The sequence below is a fragment of the Globicephala melas genome, chromosome 2 (assembly GCF_963455315.2).
Source record: "Globicephala melas chromosome 2, mGloMel1.2, whole genome shotgun sequence".
NCBI lineage: Eukaryota > Metazoa > Chordata > Mammalia > Artiodactyla > Delphinidae > Globicephala > Globicephala melas.
This window is the reverse complement of record NC_083315.2, coordinates 12,998,359-13,021,267: the sequence shown is the minus strand read 5'-3', so window position 1 is coordinate 13,021,267 and position 22,909 is coordinate 12,998,359. Positions and strand designations below refer to the sequence as shown.

General features: G+C 39.9%; 2 protein-coding genes across 3 annotated transcripts; both read left to right on the top strand.

The window, feature by feature from the left end:
- Positions 1-4,973: 4,973 nt before the first annotated feature.
- On the top strand, positions 4,974-8,954 carry COMMD3 (COMM domain containing 3). Its single transcript, XM_030837148.2, has 8 exons — positions 4,974-5,137; positions 6,465-6,576; positions 6,682-6,745; positions 6,838-6,872; positions 7,233-7,293; positions 7,389-7,445; positions 7,538-7,597; positions 8,580-8,954. Exons 1-8 carry the CDS (start codon positions 4,999-5,001, stop codon positions 8,637-8,639), a joined length of 588 nt encoding a protein of 195 aa, XP_030693008.1. The 5' UTR covers positions 4,974-4,998; the 3' UTR covers positions 8,640-8,954.
- A 975-nt stretch (positions 8,955-9,929) lies between these two features.
- On the top strand, positions 9,930-20,177 carry BMI1 (BMI1 proto-oncogene, polycomb ring finger). 2 transcript variants are annotated; one of them, XM_030837143.3, is made up of 10 exons: positions 9,930-10,434; positions 15,270-15,402; positions 15,752-15,848; positions 16,449-16,504; positions 16,592-16,642; positions 16,803-16,911; positions 16,992-17,037; positions 17,467-17,565; positions 17,935-18,015; positions 18,107-20,177. In XM_030837143.3, the coding sequence occupies exons 2-10, from the start codon at positions 15,291-15,293 to the stop codon at positions 18,434-18,436; spliced, it is 981 nt and encodes a 326-aa protein (XP_030693003.1). In that variant the 5' UTR covers positions 9,930-10,434; positions 15,270-15,290; the 3' UTR covers positions 18,437-20,177. The 2 variants fall into 2 exon arrangements, with proteins under 2 accessions (XP_030693003.1, XP_030693004.1); XM_030837144.3 differs by lacking the exon at positions 9,930-10,434 and adding an exon at positions 10,769-10,911.
- The last annotated feature ends 2,732 nt before the right edge of the window (positions 20,178-22,909 follow it).

Below are 22,909 nucleotides of genomic sequence, written 5' to 3'. Positions count from 1 at the left end.
CTCTCTCTCTAAAAATGTAAAATAACAATTTAAAGGACAGTCTGCATGCATATGGAAGAATTAATCAGATATATTTATCAAAGTAAATTTGTTTCAACATGTCCATGCTTCACTTTCATTCTCTTCTAGCTAACCCATGGGTCATTCTGGCTGATCCCAGATCAATGAAGTAGGAAATTGAAGCGGTGATCTTTATAAGTGAAGTAGAGAATAAAACCAACCTGTTGTTGAGGGGGAAACTGTTTATTATCTAAATTCTCTATTTGACAGACTTTATTGGATGGTTGGCCAGCTCCTAATTTTCATATCACTTCACTGGTGACTTAAGGAGTAAACTTACTTTTTATAATCCATACAAAAGATAAGTACATTGTAATAATTTAAAAGTAAATAGTTTCTATTTGTCCATGTAGAGAAATTCTAAGACACACAATTCAACCTGTTCTTTTCTCATTAAATATACTGTGGAGTATGATTGCCTTCCTTGTTTCTAATTTCTTTACCTTTAAATTAAAATTTGCCTTCATCTCTTGCCAAACTGCATGTTAAAAATTTTATTTCCTTTTAAGAAACCAATTCCTCATTTCTTCCTAGCTGAAGACTTCACAATTTTAGTCAGTACTACTCAGATATTCCCATGTGACATTAGTTGCTTGGCTTCAAAATAAGGGATCAAACTTCCTAAAGGAAGCCCTGAAGAGCAGACCTGACTTTTCCAATATGTAGAAAATCCTTTCAAACCCATAGACTGCTTAGATACAAAGATTTAATATTAAAAATTATCATTTGATACTTATGTACATTCTTTTAATATTACAGAATTATTTCATTCTGACTCAAGTAGCTAACAAAATCAAGGCAGGACACTCTTGATGATAGCTCCCAAATCTCACTTTAAAAATTCAAGAGTATTCTCCTTTTTAAACATCCTGACTATAGAATTTCCTATTTGCAAAGTTTGACAAAATTATAGTTTCTTAATTTCAAAGGAAATGCTTTGATATTTATCTTTTTAAGAAACTCAGTTTCTTAGTAGCATGATAATTAACCTGTTACAACTTAGATTTGAAATATTTATCATATACCACATTTTGAAGTTTTATATTTGATATTTTCCTGATGCAACTATCTGAAAAATGAAATTTAAAAAATAGTACTAAATGATGAAACTACTACTTAAATAGAAGTTGTGCTAATTAGTCTAAATGTCTTGAATAAAAGTTTTGGGGGAAAAATTCAAAACACTTGTGCAAAACCATAAGCATGAATTTTGTAGTACTTTAGAGAACATTGTATCATTGATTTTCATTCCTATGGTTCCAACTTCTTTAATGTGACTAGCATTTCACTTTTTCTCACATATTAAGGCACTAGCTCCATTGAAATAAATTTGAGTTTTATCAAAAAATCCTCATATACAAGATAGGCTATATGAATAAAGGAGGGAAAAGGTTGTATTTGCCTATATTAATTACTGTAGCAATGACCATTTATAAATTATTAGAGATTGGACTAAATGCTTAATTTGAAAATTAAACCTTTGTTGTTCCCTCTGAATGCTTGATGTGGTCTTTTGAAAACATGTGACACAAGACTCAATTTGAAACCACTGAACTCTGTAGTCATAAATGTGCAAAAACTTGACCATTCAAATTCCAAGACCCAATCTATGCCTTGCCAAGTTAAGATATTTAATAAAAGAATGTGTATAGATTTTATAAACTTCACTGAAATAGTTTTGACCTATACTTTCAAATACCGTATGTTAGTTAAGCATTCCTCCCAAGTGTCCATTTGTGGTTAAAGTAGCTTTAAAATAATAAATTCTATTTTTATTAATATTTATCTCAAGGCTTTAAGATCACTAACCACCAAAGAATCCCTGTGAGGGGGCAGAGAGAAGATGTTTCGTGTGTCTAGGTAATATTTAAGCATTTTAAACTTTCTTCTTTCTGGAAAGTGAGCAGGTATTCCACGTGCAGGGGTGGAATAGAACCCCGCAAGAACATAGTATGTATGCCAGTAAAAACTTTTGGATGCATGGGCATTTAAGCATATTGGCTTTTTTTTTTTTCCTCCCCATGGGTATTCAAGGAACTCTTCAATCTAAAGTAATACTTTCCCTCAGCTTCCTCGGCACAAAAGCAAAAGTACTTATACAGTCTAAAAAATAAATACTAGACATAAAAACAATTGCAACCAACAAATATACCAATGAGGCCTTTGGGAAAAGCTGACCACATAGATCCTGTAAATGCCCCAGCACATTTAAATTGTACTCATGGTGCAGAGGCCAATATTAAATTGTTTTCTAAAAAAGAAAAAGTTAACTAACCAGCTCAAAGGATACAATGTATTTTAAAACATTCTAAAAACATTTAAAAATACTTTCTCATCCTTTGAATAATTTGTACATTCTCAAAAAGAAAAACAAATTTAGCAGCATTATCTATCTTAAATTTGCAGTTTAAAAGGAAAAATACATTATTAACACGAAGATCATTGAACATCTATTTTGCTGTTTTCAGCTGCACATAATTGTTATTTTAAAAGGTTCTTTCAGGGCAAATTTAGTCGATTGGCTTTAAGGCTGCAGAATTGTTTTAAGTCTAGTGAAAGTTCCAATGCTGTTTTCAGTGATCAAAGCAAAAATTTTTAATAGTTTTTCCCCCATAGTTTCAGAATGTTTTCATACCTAGTTTTTCTAATAATATAGAATATATTGATTTTATTGCTGCAACAGAGTCTACATCTGTGTAATCATGCCTTTTAATAATTATACTTCAATGTATTTCAATGGCTTACTTGTCAAAGAAATACATGTATTATCTACATTTAAACAAATACTTAATCCTGTGCCTCCTACAAAGGGAGTTGAAATAAATGTAGCTACAGGAGAAAAATTCAGTTTTTCTAGTATCAGAAAAAATTATGGTGAAAATTTTTGTGTGAGCTGGAAATATACCCATCACTTGGGCCTAACACATAAACACATTTAGGTAGAAGACGACAAATGCCTTGTAAGAGAAAGGACTTACATATGTACAGGAGAGTAACATGACAGCTATTACAGAAACAATTCTTGTGAATTTCCTAACTTTTACACCCAGGAAGTCACATTTAATTGAATTACTTTCCTCTTTTAAAACAGCATTTAAAAATCTATGCTCAAGCATTATTGCTTTCCTTTTTGACACTAAATTGAGTATGATTACAGTTATCAACTCAAATTCTATTAGAGTATTAACAATCAATATTATGCAAGGTCATAAAATATGTAACACATGTAATGAGCTTGGGTGTTGTTAATATTGTTTAACTTTTACACAACTCTGCCCTGTAAAATATCCCTTATGCAAATCAGATATCTGGACATTTTTCAACTGACGTTTTACTACTGAGGAGAAACAAGGAGTTTAGAAAGAAAATGAGAGATGGGAAGAAAAGATGAACATGATTAATAGGTGTTTGTTTCATAAAGACTCTAGGGAGACTTTCAAATCCTTCACTGCTCCTATATGCTCACCGAAGTGGAGAGCTAGTTCACATGCCTTTCAAAGCCTTCAAAGGAGAACTTGAGTAGTTACTCAATCTTTACTGATGCTAAATTATTCCATTTGCGTCCTGTTGTTGTGAAATCAGGTGTTCTTTATGCATTGGTGCAAGGTTAAATGTTGACTGTATTCGTTAGAAACTTTTTTTTCAAATAAACACCTAAATTATGCCTCAAAAAGTGTTTCATGGTGAGTCTGTTTCAAATAATGCCTCCTAAGAGGCATTATTTGAAAGACTAAAACATCTTTCTCCTTCTTTATTCCGCCCCTCCACCCGGAAAGAACTGCACTTTGAGTTTCCTTTTTAAATTCTTTTGATCAAAAAATGCATAATCTACTTTGATGCAGTTTTTTGTTTTGTTTCAAGAATCACTCTTGTTCTCCAAATTCGTATAACTATAAAGGGGAAGTTAAACTTTATACAATATTTGAACCTTTAAAATGATGGGTATTCACTTCTGATAAAGATTTTGCCATTCTTAACTATTTACTAAGTTTTTAGTAAATAGTTTTTAGTTTTGCCATTTTACTAAGATAACTATTTGATAAAAATATGATAGCTTGACTAATTAAAACAGGACCCATAGATGCTGTGAGCACAGTAGCACAAAATTTTTATCAGTTTGCTTTTGAAAGGTGTTTATTTGTAGCTGCATCTAAAATTTTTAATAATTCTGTCCAATATGTTCGTGAATAAGATATTAATCCCTTAACTGTCGAAGTACAGCACCTACACACGCGCACTATATGTATACATGTGTACACACACACACACACACACACACACACACACACCACGCAGGAAGGAATCAATTGCCGTATTCCAGGAATGACAATGAAAGAGGAAAAATAAGCAAGAATTATAATTAGACGTCTACAGTCTCATTCACAGAAGGGCAGTGCTTGGGGGTTAAGCTCTTGAGTTAAAAAAAAGCCCCCAACCAAAAACCAACCAGTTGCCTCCGATTGGAGCTTCCCGCAGGCTTTCGCGCTGAGCGAGGAGTGGGGAAGGCGTAGTTCTCGGGGCCGGTGGGGGCCGGGATCCCGTCACCATCACCACCTCCCGAGGGGTCTTTCGGGAGCGCTCCCGCGGGCCCCGCAGGAGCCGGTGACAGTCCTAGGTGAGCGCCGAGAGCAGAGAAAGCGCCGAGCGCGTCCACAAAGAGCCCGGGCCGCCCCTCGCGCTAAGGCGCGGCGGCCCTAGCGGCGGGCGCAGAAGGAAGGACTGGACGGAAGCGGCGGCGGCGGCTGGCGGGTGGCCGGGGTCGCGGGCCGGGGAGCGGCCCGGGAGGCCGGCGGGGAGCCCACGGGTTGGGAGGCCCGCAGCCCGCGCCGCCGCCGCCGCCGCCGCCGCCGCCCCAGCCGCGTGCGCGCGCGGCCGCATCAGCTGAGCGCGCGGCGCGTGTCACGTGGTGCGCGTGTCGAAGGTCACGGCGCGCTCACAATGGAGCTCTCGGAGTATGTGCAGAAAGGCTTCCAGATGCTGGCCGATCCCGGCTCCTTCGACTCCAACGCCTTCACGCTTCTCCTCCGGGCGGCTTTCCAGAGCCTACTGGACGCCCAGGCGGACGAGGCCGTGTTAGGTAAGCCGCTGGGCTCTGAGCTGGATCGGCCTGGGTGGAGGGGCGCTCGGAGAAGAGGAGCGAGATGGAGCGAGAAGGGGAAAGCCCCGGGAAGAGGAAGTCTCCGGGGTTTGCCCTTCGCTCCGGACGGAGTGTGGGGATGTGGCTCTGCCAGAACCCACATCGGACCCTGAGCATTGTTCTCTCCCCAGTTGGCACCTGCACACAGCCAGCTACACGTTCCTGGCCTGATTTCCCCTCCCAGGCTCTTTGTTCCTTTGTAAAGCCGGTGTTCAAGTCTTGTTTGTGGCCTAAACATCTAAGGTTTTCAGCCTGGTCTGGGGCAAAGGCTGTTTGACACTTGGACTTCATCAGGGCAGCTCCCTGCAATTCAAGCTTTCAGTGCTAGGTTGACGAAGGTTTTAAAGGGTCTGCTTCCAAAGTAATTACTACGTCAAATAGTGTTGACATTTTTCATCTTAGAGAATACCTCAAGATCCTCTGATCATTCCAACACTCTAGTTCAATATGTTTTGCACAGGTTCCACGCCTAGACCCTTAAACTATGGTGCATAATGTTTTGTTCTGCACTAGTTATCAGGAGGCGAGTCTCTTATAAGTGGTCGGGTCAGTGATTGCGGAGTGCGGTGTCAGTATGGATGGAGGCATATTTTAAGACAGATCGCTATTACATGATTTTCTTAAATATAAATATCTCAACAATTCAAATTTTTTTCCTGTAGTTTCACGAGCTAAACACGTGTACAAAAAGTATGAAAGTGGAAGTTCTTTAAACGAAAATAGTAACCGCCACCTGGTTAATCTCAAAAAAAAAAAAAAAAAGAAAGGATGGCTGTCGAAACCTGAAAATATTTTGAAAATTGTATTTTATATTCTGAACTCGTTCCCTCTCCCCCACCTCCATGTGTTAATGTCCATGGAGCCAGTCAGCATAAAATTAATCTTTAGAAGGAAAGTTTATTCATTCTTAAATTTACACCATATAAAATATTTATCTTCTTATTTTCCTCGGAATTTACTCCAGCTTTAGAGTGACCACTGTATATTTTACTCTAGGACTATGTTTTTTAAAAAATAAAAGTATTAAGGTAAAGTAAAAGAAGGTAATTTGACCAGGTAATTGCATAATTATTGATGTGTGATCTTTATTGTTTTGCCATTGACCATGTTGCACATCTCATTTACTTATAATTTCCAGTCCTTATAGTTGAATTCTTCTTGTTATCTTGTTAGAGAGGGTTCTTTACCCAAATTAAAATCCCTTTTTAGAAACAGGACTATAAAGAATTTATTGTCACAGGCATCACTGGCAATTAATTTATTTTAGATCACCCAGACTTGAAACATATCGATCCAGTGGTTTTAAAACATTGTCATGCAGCAGCTGCAACTTACATACTGGAGGCTGGAAAGCAAAGAGCTGACAAATCAACTCTAAGGTACAGGATTTATTTAAATATCCATTTGTTTTCAAATAGTACCTTTATGATTCCAATTTCAGTTTTTAAAATGGAGACTAAACTTAGGCTTTTTTTTTTCTTTAGCACTTATCTAGAAGACTGTAAATTTGACAGCGAGAGAATAGAATTGTTTTGCACGGAATATCAGGTTACTTACTTAAATTTTTAAAAATTAACAATTACTATTTTTCTTCTACTCTGTTTGCAAAGACATATTTTCTTTCTTTTTTTTCCTCCCAGAATAATAGGAATTCCCTAGAAATCCTACTGGGAAGGTAGGTCCTGTATAAGGTGTCAAGCTGAGCTACTTTTTACTTGCAGGTATGAATGGAGAGTGTTGGTGTGAAACAAAACAGGACAAAAAAACGGGATCTAGACCAAAAGAAAAGGGGCTAAAGGGCAAGTGAAACAATTGCAGTTAAGCTAATGTTTTTAAAGATAAAGCTTATGGAGATAATTTTTAAAATGCTCTTTACTCTTCAGAACTTGAAAATAAAGTTTAACAATGTTTTAAATTCAGAATGGATTAAAATAGTGTGTGTGGTGGGGAGGTGATAGACACCATTGTTGGTGAAGATAAATACTAAAAGTTTTCCTGTAGCTATTATGTACAAAATTATCATTGTATCTTTCAGTATAGGCAGATCTTTCCCTCATATAACTGATGTTTCTTGGCATTTGGAATATCAGATAAAGGTAAAGTTTAACAAACTGTTTTCTAGGGGAACTTAGGGAGCTTTTTTAAAAAAATAAGAGTTAAAGACTGAAATCAATGTGTTGTGTTGTTTTAGACCAATCAACTTGATAAGATGTACAGACCTGCATATTTGGTGACCTTAAATGTAGAGGTATTTATACATAAGCCCTGTCTAAAAATTAAATGTGTAATGAAATTTAAAATTTCCTTGATTTAAATAAACAGCATTTTTTTCTTCCCTAGAACACTGATTCCCGATCCCACCCAGAGATTAGTTTTAGTTGCAACATGGAACAATTACAGGTACAGTATTAGGATCTGTGAATATGCCTACCTTTTTACAGATTTTTAATTGAGAATTATGCCTATGTAAAGTTCAAAAGAAAATTAACCATCTGTCAGTAGATAATGAAGGTTGGTTAAGGATTTAATGGTGAGGGGGCTTCAAAAGCAATATTTTAACGTAGGCTTCGCTTTTGTAATTACGATGTTACTAACAGAATTGGTCTGCATTTGCTGTTCCCTCCAATTAAAATAAACTTGTGTAGTGTTGAGTGTAAATTCCTTCTATTTGTGATAAGTGTGAGCCAATAGGACAAAGCAAAAGGAAGAGCTTGGCTTTGAAAATGTCTTCTTTGCTTTCAGAAATTGAATTAAACTCTCAAAACATGATTTTTAAACAGTAGTTGTAAATGACTTTTTATAAAGGAGCAAGTATACAAAAATTCTAAAACTGTTTATATTGCCAGTGTAAGACTGGGGAAATTAAAAATTACATTGATTAATGGACATGACAACGAATTTATTTCTTACCACTTAAAAAAATGAAGGTCATTGCTTGAAATTTTGATGAGATTGAATTTTTCAAAAGGGATCTCCTGCAGAGTCGTTTTAATGTAACCATTAATCAAACTTTAAACTTTTAAAAGATGTGAATACAGCATAATCTTTGTTAGATAACTTGAGAAATTTTAATTTTGATATACTTCGCCTGTTCAGAGGATTCAGTTAGAAACTATATCTCACATCTGAGGGCAAGCAGCCCATTTGAAGATGAGATATTTTAGAGGAAAACTTTCTATTGACCTTCTTTTAATTTTTTACATCTTTTATATTTTAGAAGAAAACCTTCTTTTGATAGTGGTTTGTCAAAGGTTTAAAATCTTTGTGAATTTTAAACTTGTTTAGAAAGTGTCCCCCGACTCTTTTCTTGCATCTTTCTCAAAGTTGGATACTTCTTTCTTGTGTTTTTATCCTAAAAACGATTCATCATACACATCTTCAGGACTTAGTAGGGAAACTTAAAGATGCTTCGAAAAGCCTGGAAAGAGCAACTCAGTTGTAATTTGGGGAAGTTAACGATCTGCCCCGGTCTAGAGGAAGACCAGGAACGCCTTGCCTCCGCCGAACCATCGTTTCTGCGAGCTGGATGTCTTCCTTTTCAGGAGAACAAATTTTTTCTTTTGGATTTGTGTCACTCATCAATTTTGACACTTTTTCTTTTACACTTGTGAAAGGGTTAAGAGGGAAAGTCTGCCAAAGTATTTGAATCATCTTTAGTATTATCCGTACACTGATCATATTCGATCTTTTCCAAGTCTTCCAAAAGGAAGCAGACAGTATTATATTCTGAATAAATAAATTGTTCCCACTAAAGAGTGCTGAGAGTTTGTTTGGATTTGAGTTTGTTAATTATTACTTTGAAAACGCAGACACGATTGGCGTTAACTTTTAACGATCGCCTCTTCTCAGGATTAAAGTTAAGCGTAGTGGGAAAGGATGCGATCTTCGGGGTTGCCTTAAGACCCCAGCTTCGGGACGTGGGGAAAGGGCGCGGTCGCTCCGCGCCGGGAGCTGGCCCGTCCCGTTACCTGTGCCCGAGGGCTCGCCCGCAGCCCGACCCTCGCCCGTGGGGCTCCGGAGGCCCGGCCCGGCCGGCCGGCCGGCCCCGCGCGGAGCCCCTGCCCGGAGCGAGCGGCTGCCCGCGCGCGCCCCGCCTCGGCCACTGGCGGGCGGGGAAGGGGGCCGGCGCGGCCGCGGGAAGACTGGGGCGGGCGCTGTTGTTTCCGCGAGCCCAACTCGGTCGCAGGTTCCGCGCCGCGGCGCCGGAGTCTGGGCCGCAGCCCGTGGGGCCGAGCGGGGGGCGGCGGCCGGGCGATCTCCTCGGCTGGAGCCCGCGGACGTGTGCACCGCGGGCGGAGGCGGGCGGCGGCAAGAAAGAAATAACGGGGGGTGGGGTGGGCTGGGCTGAACTGCTTGCGGGGCCGGAGCGATGCCCGCGCCGAGAGCAGGGTGGCGCGTGTGGCGCTGTGGAGAAATGTCTCCGCAGCCGCGCCAGCGCCGCCGCCGCGCCGAGCGAGGGGGAGGGGGCCGGGTCGCGCTGCTCCGAGGGGAGGGGGCGGCCGCGGGCCCGACTACACCGACACTAATTCCCAGGCCGCCCTTAAGGAATGAGGGGAGCACGTGACCCGGTGGGGGGGCGGCGGGGGGAGGGGGCGGGCGGACTCTGAGCCATTTTGGAGCCGGTGTCAGTTTCCACTCTGCCTTCAGCGGTGCTTTTTTTTTCCACCCTCCCCTCCCCCTCCTCAGCCTTCCTCCCCTCCCCCCGCCTCTCCGCACGCACACACACGGCGCCCCCCACCCCCCTCCTCCCCCCACGGCAACTATGAAATAATAATCGTAGTATTAAAGGCAGAGATCGGGGCGAGACAATGGGGATGTTGGCGAGGGAGCCCCGATCCGGATTAGAAACACCTCCCAGCCCCGCAGAATAATACTGATCGCGCCCCCTCCGCGCGCTCCCTCCCCCGAGTGCGGAGCGGGAGGAGGCGGCGGCGGCCGAGGAGGAGGAGGAGGCCCAGGAGGAGGAGGCGTTGGAGGCCGAGGAGGAGGAGGAGGAGGAGGCCGCGGAGGAGGAGGCCGAGGCGGAGGAGGAGGAGGAGGCCGGGCTCGGGAGGCAGCATGAGCCGAGCGCGGCGGCCGCGGCTCCTCTCGGCTGCGCTCGTTGCCCATTGACAGCAGCGTCTGCAGCTCGCTTCAAGATGGCCGCTTGGCTCACATTCATTTTCTGCTGAACGACTTTTAACTTTCATTGTCTTTTCCGCCCGCTGCGATCGCTTCTCGCCGGCTGCTTTTTCCGGGTACGTAGGAGGCGAGGCGCCTCCGGGACGGGGCCTGGGGGCGGCGGGGGTCGCGCCGGGCTCGGACCGGCCGCCGGTGGACTGGGAGCGGCCCCCCCGCGCCTCGCCCGCGCCGGCCGGGAGGGCGCTGACAGCGTGGGCGCCGAGCCCCGCGCCGCCGCCGCCCGCCGCCCGCCGGCCCCGCGCGCCGCCCGGCCCCGCGCGCCGCCCGCGCCCGCGAGCGCGCGCCCGCCGCCGCCCGCCGACTCCCGCGGCGCCGGGACCGACCCGCAGCCCGCGCCGCCGCCGCCAGCCGGCCTCGGCGCCGCTCCAGCCGCCGCCCGCTCCAGCCCGGACGCGCCGCGCGCGGCCCCACGTTTTAGTTCCTTTCTCCCCCAAGCGCCCCTCTACACCCTCGCGACGCACATGGCCCCCGAGAAGAACACTTCTATTTGCAGCTTCTGCGGCTCTCCCGGCCACGGCGCCTTTTGTTGAGAGGTAGATTTTGATGAAACGGGGACGGGTGCCTGAAATCGGGAGCTGCTTGGGTCAAGTGGCTTCCCTCCTCTCCCGAAGAAAGGGCTTTGGAGGGGTTTAAACAGCCAGAGAACGCCCCCATTTTATAGGGACGGGTTGCGTGGGGGGCAGCGATCCCGCCAAGGTGGATGTTAGGCTGGTGAGAGCCCGAACAAAAATGTTATTAACTTAAGTTGGAGGGACACTTGTGAGAAATTGGATGGCTTGTAAGATGGCGGTTCCCAGTTGTTTCCAAGGTCTCCTGCGTTTGTGTTTAAAATGGTAAAGTTTTCAAGGTGTTATTTGTTGGGAGTCTTGGATAAGTTCTTCAAACATTACTTGGGACGTGCTCACTGGGAAGTGGGCATTTCAAATTTGGAGCTTTTTTTGGAGTGATGATGGTGAGTGGACGTTAGTCTTGCAAGAGGTTTCCTCTCTTTCTTTCTTTTTTCCTCTTTTTGTTTTTTTCTCTCTCAGAGACTACAGTTTTTCTCTCAACCTCTAGTATGGGATGCACTTAGAACCATGACTCAAGTCCACAACGTTTTACAGGTTTGGTAAATGTCAGCTTAGGTCATGTGGTGAGGAGATGCTTTGGAAAACGAGCACTAAAAAGTTGATGGCATATGTTTACGCAGTCTTTTGGGTTTGACAGCCGTATAGCATGATCTTTTTCCCAAAGATTTACAGTTAATAATTGGAAGTAAACAAGTATAGAGACTTTGATCATTCCCAATTGCAATAAAAGGATTTAGTGGGCTTAGTGGTCACGGTTCAGTATTTGAAATACAAGCATGTATTAACCCCTTCCCTTAAAGTAGGCAAAATTCTGGGCATATTATTCAAATCCAAGTGTAGGTTGGTGATGCCTAGAATGTTATGAGTAGTTCAACCTATATTTTATAGGAAGCTTAACCCCCAAGTTCTGGAAACATATTATATGCTACGCTAAAGTCTTGAAACCTAAGGATGCCAATTGTTAACAGCATATGCTAATTTATGAGACTATATTAACATTTGAGTTTTATTTTAAGTAGAATCCCTTAGAGGTTGATTTTGTGGGCAAACATATATTTTTTTAATATTTGAGTTCATTCCCATACATCTGCCCCAAAGTGCAAAGGTGTTTGAAATAACCTACTTGTGTAAATTTACACCTGGTATCTTTAAAGCCATATAAGTCACTGTGTATGCATGTGTGTATGTATACACACACATATACACACGCTTCTGTAAGAAAAGTGAGCATTTAGTTGTACTTGAAAAATCCATTAATGTTCTACCATCAAGTCCTTGGATGTGCATTAAGTGCCCCCAAAGGTAAAATTCTCCCTAGAAGTCAAGTTAACCCCAAGTTTACCCATACTTGTATTGACCTGGGAGCCCCAACTGGGGTTATGGAGTTTATTTGCATGTGTTAGATTGCAATAGTCAAGCTGATTGTTAACATAAGAACTTGCTTCTGTTTTCCTTCATTTTGACATTACTGGTGTTAGGCCTCCAACTAAAGTGACAGCCCCAACTGAGTATGTTATAATGGCAAGTTTAAACTATTGAGTATTTTTTCCATTGTATGTTTGGTGCATTTTTGCTTGCTTAACTGGCAGTTCTGTGGTGGAACCTAGAAGGTTTTCCTTTCTAAGGTGCAAGAGATTGTTTCTGAAACCTTATCAAGCATGTCAGATGTTTTGGAAGTCTTCATTAGGTTCCCAGTACTTTCAAGTGGTATGTAAAGATAAAGAACTGATTCTTATACAAGTAACAAAGTGGTATTTACTAGCATGATAAATGGTTATAGGGTTGTGGTCAAATTCTTGTGAATTGAAGTAGAGGAGTTGTGTGAATTAAGACTTAAAATGAATTTGAAAGGGTTTTGGTCAAGTACATGAGACTTAAACGTTCAAAGCCAACCAGTAGATAACCTTTCACTGAGGTCTGATTGTTCTGTGTGTTAATATTTGTGTTTGTCTGGTGTTGATTTTATGTAAAGTAGAGGAGAAATAAAGGCAGCTGTTTTTATTGATGCCCCTTCCTGAACTTCATGATCGGTGGCGTTAGTGTGATGTGCTTTTGCAAGGGGACAGAAGTATCACCTTGCTAACTATCTTTCTAGTAAAGGTCCTGCTGTTTCATAAGGAGAGTTTTCTTTGAGAACCAAGAAGACTTGTCTTTAATCACCAAGTACAATAGAATTAAATATTGCTACTCTTTAGGGACACTGCTCCATCCACAACTCCTCTGTAATCCCACTTAGATTTATATTAACAATATGTTGACAATATTCCTCTAAACAAGTCATCCAAAGATAACTGAGGAGTCACACATGACGTTTTCTGGTTGAAGTCACTGGTTGCCACTGTGGTCACTTTTCATAAAAGAGGCTTTGTTTTGTTTTTACCGGGTTTTTTTTGTTGTGTGTGTGTGTTTTTTTTTAGTACTCTAAAACTTTTAGTTTCAGCCATTGAGCTGTGTTGATTAGTATTTCCCTCTCCTGCATTAAAATTCCCTGAGAATTAAAACCTCAGATGCATCTTCAAGTTTCACAAGTTCCTAGACTTCTGTTCAAGGCAGCTTTGAGAATGTGCTTCAGATAAGTCTGGAAGCTTAGTCTTATTTCAGATTCTGAAATGAATGAAGTGGGAGTAAGAAATGCATTTTTCAAGCATACTGCACGAAGTAATTGACTTCCCTGATTGTCCGCTATTGTATTGTTGCTGACAGTTCCCCACCGTGACTTTTCTATAACATACGATATCTGTTGGGAATAGCATTTCATTGTGTGGGGTTTGCATGGAGGTGAGGCTGAGAAAATGACATTTGTTTTTCTCTGCTCTCGGTGCTCTGGGTTGACAAGGTGTTGATTTAGCGTTGGGAATGGGCTGGTCACATGGTTCTTTACTTATTGTCACTGCCATCGATTCAGGTAGTTTTTCTTGCCTCTATCCAGCATAGCTCAGGTAAAACACAAGGCTTTGCCCACTTCTTGTCTGCTATGAAACAGATTTCAGTTTTCAGCCTTTCCAAAACTTTGTATCGCTCATCCTAATCTACAGAAGAACTTCCTATTAGAGAAGAAAGCTTTAAAGAGTTTCAGTTCAATAAACATCTCTGCAATTTGAGCCCTGACGGTTTCGGGCTAAGTGCACAGTTGGCAATTCTCAAAAGATCCCTTCATGAAATTTTTGACCTAGTGATTGCTAACAGGAGAGACCGAAAGAGTCAAGATCTGAAAGAAGCTCTTCGCGCCGAGTCGACGTGGAAAGAGGCCCCCAAGAGTGTCCGAAATGGCCGGAGTGCGGTTTGCATTTTCCTTTACCACTGCACGCTCCGGGGTCCCCCAGGCTGTCTGCCGGGTCGCCTCGGGCCAGAATCCTGCTCCCCAGCGCGGCGGGCCTCGTGGGGCCGCCCCACCCCCGCGCTGCGCGCCCGCACCCCACCCCGCCCCCGCGCGGCCCCGCCCCCGCGCCGTGCCGGCCCCTCCCCCGCGCCCGCCGCTGCCGCCGCCCGGCAGCCCCGCAAGCCCGCCGAAGCTACGGGCTCGGCCCGGCTCCGCGCGGAGTTGCAGCGGTGGCCGGATGCCAAGTGTAAGTGTAAGTTGCTATGGAAACCCCGACAGAGGCGAGTTCCGAATCCGGAGCGAGACGGAGCCCCGGGCGCCGCCGGATCCGCCCCTCCGCATCCCGGCCCCCCGGCCCCCGGGCGTCCGCGCGCTCAGGCCCCAGCCCGAGGCCGACTCGAGGTGCTTCTCCTGCGGCCCCAGCACCCAGCTCCGGAAATGCCAGGGATGCAGATAGAGCAGAATTTGCTTTCCCTTTGTATCCCGTCAAAACGTGCCTGGTTCTGGTTGCCGGAACCGCTTAAAACAACCAGAACCCCTGGGAAGCCAGGGCATGCTCCTGGATTTTCGATCGAAGATCCATAAGGAAGTTTTACCCTAAATTTGGAGTCCTGGAACAAGCCCTAGCGGTTGGTAAATATCTGCGGGGAGCGTGTAGCGTCTGCAGCAGCCGTGGGGCTGCTGGGCTGGAGGACAAATGGAAGAAAGAGACCCGAATGCTCTCAGCTCCCAGCCCCCACCCCAGACCTTTTCTTCTCCCTCCTGGAATGACCTGAGGAACCAGAGATTACTTTTCTTGGATCCTTTTTCACCTTTTCTGTAGAACTGATTGAGGTCTGATCAGTGAATTCTTTCTGTAGAAGACGTTGGGACAGTCCAGCTGCACAGTGTTAAACGAGTTTTATGAACTCCTTCAGCATTTCAGAGCATATAGTTACTGGGAGTTGGAGATAATCTCGAATCTCTTTCTGTGAATTATGGCCAATATTTCTTTGTCTTGCAGGATCTTTTATCAAAAGCAGAAATGCATCGAACAACCAGAATCAAGATCACTGAGCTAAATCCCCACCTAATGTGTGTGCTTTGTGGAGGGTACTTCATTGATGCCACAACCATAATAGAATGTCTACATTCCTGTAAGTACACAGTTTTAGACCTTTTCTTGTGTCGTGTATATTTAACATCTTGTCCTGAAATTTGAAAACTAACAATTCCCACTGTCCTTGAGAATGTTGGTACAAAATGAAGAAGTTGTTTTCCGCTCTTGCATTTAGTGACTTTTTGTTAATGCATATTTAATAAAATACTGTATAAATATAAATTGTATAAGTGTTCTCAGGATATTAACTGAATTTGTTTATTTAATTAGAAATGCCTTTTGGTATTTACCATTTTGTTACTACTAGTTCTCTATTTCTGACACACTAATTTTATTGCTTAGCATCTACTTCCTGAACTTTAAAAAATTTGTGTTTTTATTTCTAGTCTGTAAAACGTGTATTGTGCGTTACCTGGAGACCAGCAAGTATTGTCCTATCTGTGATGTCCAAGTTCACAAGACCAGACCACTACTGAATATAAGGTAGGAAAATGTTTAAAAACATTGTTTGTAATTGCATAATTATTGAATTTAGTGTTTATTTCTTCACACAAAATTTACCCTTCAGTCACCGTCTAATGCGTGTACTTTGTAGAGGAGGATAGCCCTTAATTTCTTGGCCATTTTAATGATGACTAACTTTAAACAGAGTTCAGTATTATTCAAGGGATTTTAAGATTTTTTAAAATCATTTTTAAAAATGGAATTAGTTCTCCATTTTTGCATTGCTTTATTGACCTTGTGACAGGCAAGAGTGCATGTGTTTAAACTGCTTCCATTCTCTCCTCTTTGTTCTCTTTCATATTAGCTAATTCAGTAATTTGGAAGGCACACTTTTCTTGACTTAGTGAAATGTGAAGAATTTATTAGTGAGTATAAAATAGAGTATTCTACTAATTAAAAAACAGTGCTACTACATAAAGAAGTTTTATCATAATTATCACGTTGATGTAGTTATAGACAGTGTTACAATCAAGTAAAATACTATAACAGAGAAAACAAAGAATGTTTAAAAACTTAATAAACATTTTTAGTTTTTGCCATATTAGTTGATAGTTTATTTTCTAATTTATTCTTTTTCAGGTCAGATAAAACTCTTCAAGATATTGTATACAAATTAGTTCCAGGGCTTTTCAAAAGTGAGTGACTTGCTTAAAAATGAATTTTTAAAAAGTATTTATCAGTTTTACCTGCTATGTTTAAGTCTTTTTTTTCCTCCTCTTTAGATGAAATGAAGAGAAGAAGGGATTTTTATGCAGCTCATCCTTCAGCTGATGGTAAACTCTTTAGAGGGGGAAAGACATTTTATTTGGAGGGAGAACTTATCCAGTAAATTATTAAAATTAAGCTTAAAAGTACCAATTCCATTCTTCTATATGTATAATATTTAATTAAATACTTAATTCTTAAAAATTGAATTTAAAAATGTCTTTATAGCTGCCAATGGCTCTAATGAAGATAGAGGAGAAGTTGCAGATGAAGATAAGAGAATTATAACTGATGATGAAATAATAAGTTTATCCATTGAATTCTTTGACCAGAACAGGTAAATTCTTTAGGAAATGTGTTTTATGCTAATATATTTATTAGATACATTGTTTGCCTAATAAATTATCTGTTTCTTAGATTGGATCGGAAAGTAAATAAAGACAAGGAGAAATCTAAGGAGGAGGTATGTTCCATGATACAAAAACACATAGAAGATGCATTGTTTGGATTCTAGATTTTATGAGGGTGTATGTTGCTCTTTAGCATATCCTAGGGTCAGATGTTGCTATCAAATAGAAGAAAATCATCACGTTTGTTGTTTAAGAGTGATCTGTATTCAATAGTTACTAGATAGAATTTATCTTATATATGATTACTCTTCTTACAAAATATTTTCAGTAATTAATGTTTAATGCTTTGATGTACTGAAGGAATCTGTTCATTTAGTATTTATAATAATAGCAAACTCAAAGTATAGCTGAGAACTTAGTCAAATCTCAGCTTTGGTATTCGTACCTTTTGTCATACTCAGACATCTATTTTTTTTGACTTTAAAAAAAAAATCTTAAAGTTAGGAATTTTAAAAAATTATTTTTTTTAAATATGCTCTTAGGTGAATGATAAAAGGTATTTACGATGCCCAGCAGCAATGACTGTGATGCACCTAAGAAAGTTTCTCAGAAGTAAAATGGACATACCTAATACTTTCCAGGTATCTACTTTATAGTCTTCATGCATTCTATGTAAATCTTTAAAAAAAAATTTCAATGACATTTTTCTTTTTGGATTCTAAACCCAAAAAAGCAACGGAATTTTTTTTTTTAATTTAGTACTTTATTTGGAAATCGCTCTTAAAATATTTGGTATGGATTCTGTTTTATGCTGTGAAAACAAATCCCTTACTAATTTCAAGAAATGTTTTCCCTCATTTGAAGTTTCCAGAGGGATTCTTTCTTTGTCCAAATGTGTGGAGAAAATGTTTTTTAAAAGCATTTTTGGATTCTATTTAGGTGGCCAAAAAAATCTAGATTTACCATCATTCTTTGTGACACTTAATAATTGAAGTGTTGTTTTTCAACAGATTGATGTCATGTATGAAGAGGAACCTTTAAAGGATTACTATACACTAATGGACATTGCCTACATTTATACCTGGAGAAGGGTAAGTAGCGTACCTGATGCTCGCAGGTTATTTTTGTAGACTGTACTTAAAGATCTAAGACTGATTTTTTTTTTCCCTCTTAACTTTATAGAATGGTCCGCTTCCTTTGAAATACAGAGTTCGACCTACTTGTAAAAGAATGAAGATCAGTCATCAGAGAGATGGACTGACAAACGCTGGAGAACTGGAAAGTGACTCTGGGAGTGACAAGGCCAACAGCCCAGCAGGAGGTATTCCCTCCACCTCTTCTTGTTTGCCCAGCCCCGGCACTCCAGTCCAGTCTCCTCATCCTCAGTTTCCTCACATTTCCAGCACTATGAATGGAACCAGCAGCAGCCCCAGCGGTAACCACCAATCTTCTTTTGCCAATAGACCTCGAAAATCGTCAGTAAATGGGTCGTCAGCAACTTCATCTGGTTGATACCTGAGACTGTTGAGGAAAAAAATTTTAAACCCCTGATTTATATAGATATCTTCATGCCATTACAGCTTTATAGATGCTAATACATGTGACTATCGTCCAATTTGCTTTCTTTTGTAGTGACGTTAAATTTGGCTATAAAAGATGGACTAGATGTGATATTCATATGGACGTTAATTGAAAAGAAAGATTATTTCTCGAAAGAATTGATTTCTGAGAAAGCAGGCAAGATGTTTTTCTGTGTGTTAGGACAGATGTGAAATGGTTTCTGTAACCATTGTTTGGATTTGAAAATCTTCTGCAGTGGCTATAAACATTGGGCCATAGTTTGTTAATCTCAACTAACGCCTACATTACATCCTCCCTGATTGTTCTTGTTATTATGCTGTTTTGTGAACCTGTAGAAAACAAGTGCTTTTTATCTTGAAATTCAACAAATGGAAAGAATATGCATAGAATAATGCATTCTATGTAGCCATGTCACTGTGAATAACAATTTCTTGCATATTTAGCCATTTTGATTCCTGTTTGATTTTTACTTCTCTGTTGCTGTGCGAAACCGATCAAAGGAAAGTAAACTTCAGTTTTACAATCTGTAAGCCTAAAAGCGGGTACTACCGTTTATTTTACTGACTTGTTTAAATGATTCGCTTTTGTATGAATCAGATGGCATTATGCTTATTGTACAATGCCATATTGGTATACGACATAACAGGAAACAGTATTGTATGATATATTTATAAATACTATAAAGAAAATATTGTGTTTCATGCATTCAGAGATGGTTGTTAAAATTCTCCCAACTGGTTCGACCTTTGCAGATACCTATGTTTGAGCCTTATCACCATAGGATATTTTTAATGTGGATATTTAATTCTAAATTTTGTTCCATTGGAAGCGATTGGCATATCGTAATACTGATTTTTCTCTAGTAATACCTGTTTACTTTTAAAATTAATAGTTGCATTAAAGAAAAACTTTTCACTAAGGAAATTGGAAATGCTTTCTTCATTTCCCATTGCTTATGATGGAATTAATGTGTTTTTAAAATGCATATTGATCGCTGTAATTCTAAAACAAATATTTTAAATAAACCAGCAAATTGCTGGAAGAAGGCATTTTATCTAAAATTATTTTAATATGTGGCATAGTGGAAATTTCAAACTTAAGAATTGCTGTTACAGTTATAAACAGTGGAATATGCCCTCTCTGTAACGTCTGGAAATAGAAGCAATTTATTGTGAGCTTCTACAGGTATTAGTTTTTAAATACAGTGAGCGTGTTGAATTTAAAGTATGAATATCCCCAACAATTTTCAGTTTGTGTTTTGCTTTGGTCGAACTTGTTCATCACCCATCAGTTATTTGTGAGGGTGTTTATTCTCTATGAATATTGTTTCATGTTTGTATGGGGAAATTGTAGTTAAACATTTCATTGTCCCCCGTCTGCAAAAGAAGCACAATTCTATTGCTCTGTCTTGCTTATAGTCATTAAATCATTACTTTTACATATATTGCTGTTACTTCTGCTTTCTTTAAAGATACAGTAAATGAAGTTTTATGAAACCACAAAATACATATATTTTTATTTTGACCTAAATTTGTACAGTCCCATTGTAAGTGTTGTTTCTAATGATAGATGTAAAATTAAATTTCATTTGTAATTGGAAAAATCCAATAAAAAGGATATTCATTTAGAAAATAGCTAAGACTTTAATAAAAATTTGATATGAAAAGCACAATGTGCAGAAGTTTTGGAAACCCTATTGTGGATTACAACAGGTAAAAGCTGAAGAACATCCATTGCTGTCTTAGTGATGTTGCTGAGAGTACATGCGTTGTTGTATAATTGCTTGAAAGCCCAATTGAAAGATGTATCTGTTTATTTACTCTACAATCTTTGAAGTAAAAGTTACCCATGTTTGCCAATTTTGGTGAATTTAACTTATTTTTCTAGGCTTTTCTTCTCAAGTTGTTCATGATGTTATCTAAGACAAGAAAAAAAAGTTAATGGAAGTTTCAAGTGATGTTTTTATTTTGGATATGACTGTGTATATAAAAAATGCAAAAGTATTTTTCAAAGGCTAAAAACTTAAAGTGCTAGTGGATTGTCATTTGACTTACACAAAACCAAGTCATAGGATCAACACAGAACTCAAAGATTTTACATCTCAACCTTTTTATGGACTTATGTTTGAAATTCCTTAGTAAAGTATCAGATATTGCATTTATGGCTTACCTAACACTATTTCACCATATTTGAAAACATGTCCATTTATTTTGTTTGAAAGAGGAATTTCCCCCCTACTCAATTTGAAAATTGCTTAAGCTTTAAAGGCTATTTCAGCTAAAATTTGTCTTTTAATAAAACAAGAGAGTATAATGTTTTGTATTTTATAAGCAGCCATCACGGGTTTGACAATTAGGCTTTAAAACTTTTGCTGAACTACCACTTAAAATTTCAATGTTACAAAAACCCATATCAAAGCTGCTAACTTTGTAACTCTTAGCAGTCAAGGCAGGGTGCGTGAAAAGTCGGCTTTAAGTTTGGCTTTTGCTTCTGAACAGTATTCTGGGATTCTATACCACAAAGTTAGAGCTAAAAATATTCCACAGAAAATGCCTAAATTGATTTCACAGATTTTGGCTTAAATGCAAAAAAAGAATGAGGCTGGTTGCTGTTGTATAAATAGTGATCTATCTTGCTTTACACATGCATACCACTTTACAAATACCTTTTTGCTTTTAAAATTGCCGGCCGTTAATTGCTCTGAGTTGAAAAAAAAAGTTGCCCTTCAGTTGACTTAACCTACCAACCATATTGCTTTGTTTCCTTATCCATATGTGCAAATGTTAGGACCTTTGGAGGTACAATGCAACAGGCAGAGTAAGCTGATAGGGGCTTTCCTTCATCCTTTCCTCTTATTCTTTTCCCAATATTGGAGTTGCAGTTCATTTGTGAAGTCTTTCCGTACACTCGTATAGGCCTATCAGAAAGTTTTGTTATGAAACCTTAATAGCAATGTAAAAGGAATCCATGTGAAATACTACTTGCACTGGCCAAGAAGAAATGAAAATGTTTGGTTTTTGAGAAATAGCTTAATGGTAATCTTTGGAGGAGATGGGATTTTAATTTTAGAAACAATTTGCACATGGAACCTAGTCTCCTTTAGAATCCTGAGGTGAAGGAAGTGTTATTTTTGTTCATTTCTCTTTATATTTTAAAGGTTTTAAAGATATATCTTTTCCTTCTGACATTACCCTGGAATGACAGTTGGAAATTCTGATTCAGTTTGGTGCTCCATGAAATGGAGGCTCCATGTTATTTTGAAATACAATGATTGTTTCTTCCATACAGTTTTACTCGCCTTTTATCCAAAACAAAAGGTCTTGATGAAATTACATTTTAAAGGACCCTTAAAAAAAAAGTATATACCTTTAAGACTTCTAAGTTTCAAAGAGCACAGAACGCAGCTCCAACATAAGGTTCTTGGGTTAGATAAGGTCACTTCGCTTGAGGATGTTTCTTCAAGTAAAAAATGAACAGTACAACAGGTGATTATTTCTAAGGTCGCTTAAAAAAAAAATCCGGATTCCTCCAAAATAAAACCTTGAATTAAACTGGGACCACAGAATTCAGATAGATGGGTTCTTTACAAGGAAGAGAAAGTATCACATATTAGAGCCTCCCAGTAGATCAGACTTGCGAAATGCCACCGCGAAGCCTGTCCATCTCCTTACAAATCTCAGGATCTCCCAGTTTTGATTATGAAAGTCTCCGAAAATGTTTACACAGTCGAGTGTTTCCTGTTTCCGCACTTAATTTTTTTTAACGTTTTTTCTTCTTTTGGTTCTTGAAACGGATTTCCTTTATTTGCACCAGTTTCTTTTTCTGAGTGTGCAATTTCTAGAGGTCTCACATGAAGACTTCACCATCAACTTTTTGTCTTCATCAAGTCGACGACATCAACAGTTATTCATCACTGGAAAGGCTACTCCAGGATCCTTATGAGTTTTCTGAAGAAGTTCAAGTGCCTGTGGAAAACTCACGCGAAGTCTCATTTAACCCCCTAAATGAATAGTAAGCACTACATAAAACTTCCAATGGATGAGTTAAATTACCCCCATTCTTCTGTTTTCTTAAAATATCCCTTCCAGAGGCTATTAGAAGGGAACTTCCCAAAATAGCAAGTGATGTTCCCTCACAGTCACCTACATTTCAGTTAAAAAAAAAAAAAGTTACTTCTTGCTCTGATTGTTGGGTGGTCATCAACTCCAAACTTCAAAGTGAACGTGATTTCAAGTTCCGTGCGGATTCGGCGCTCTTCAACTCTGTCCTTCTAAGTTAGCTAGAACCCAACAGACCCTCGGAAGGCTGCGGACTAGGGTACTCGGGAAACGCGTCGAAAATTGGGATGGAAGGAATGAGAACGTTACAGAGATGGATAAAGAAGTTACTGGAGATAGCGAAGCC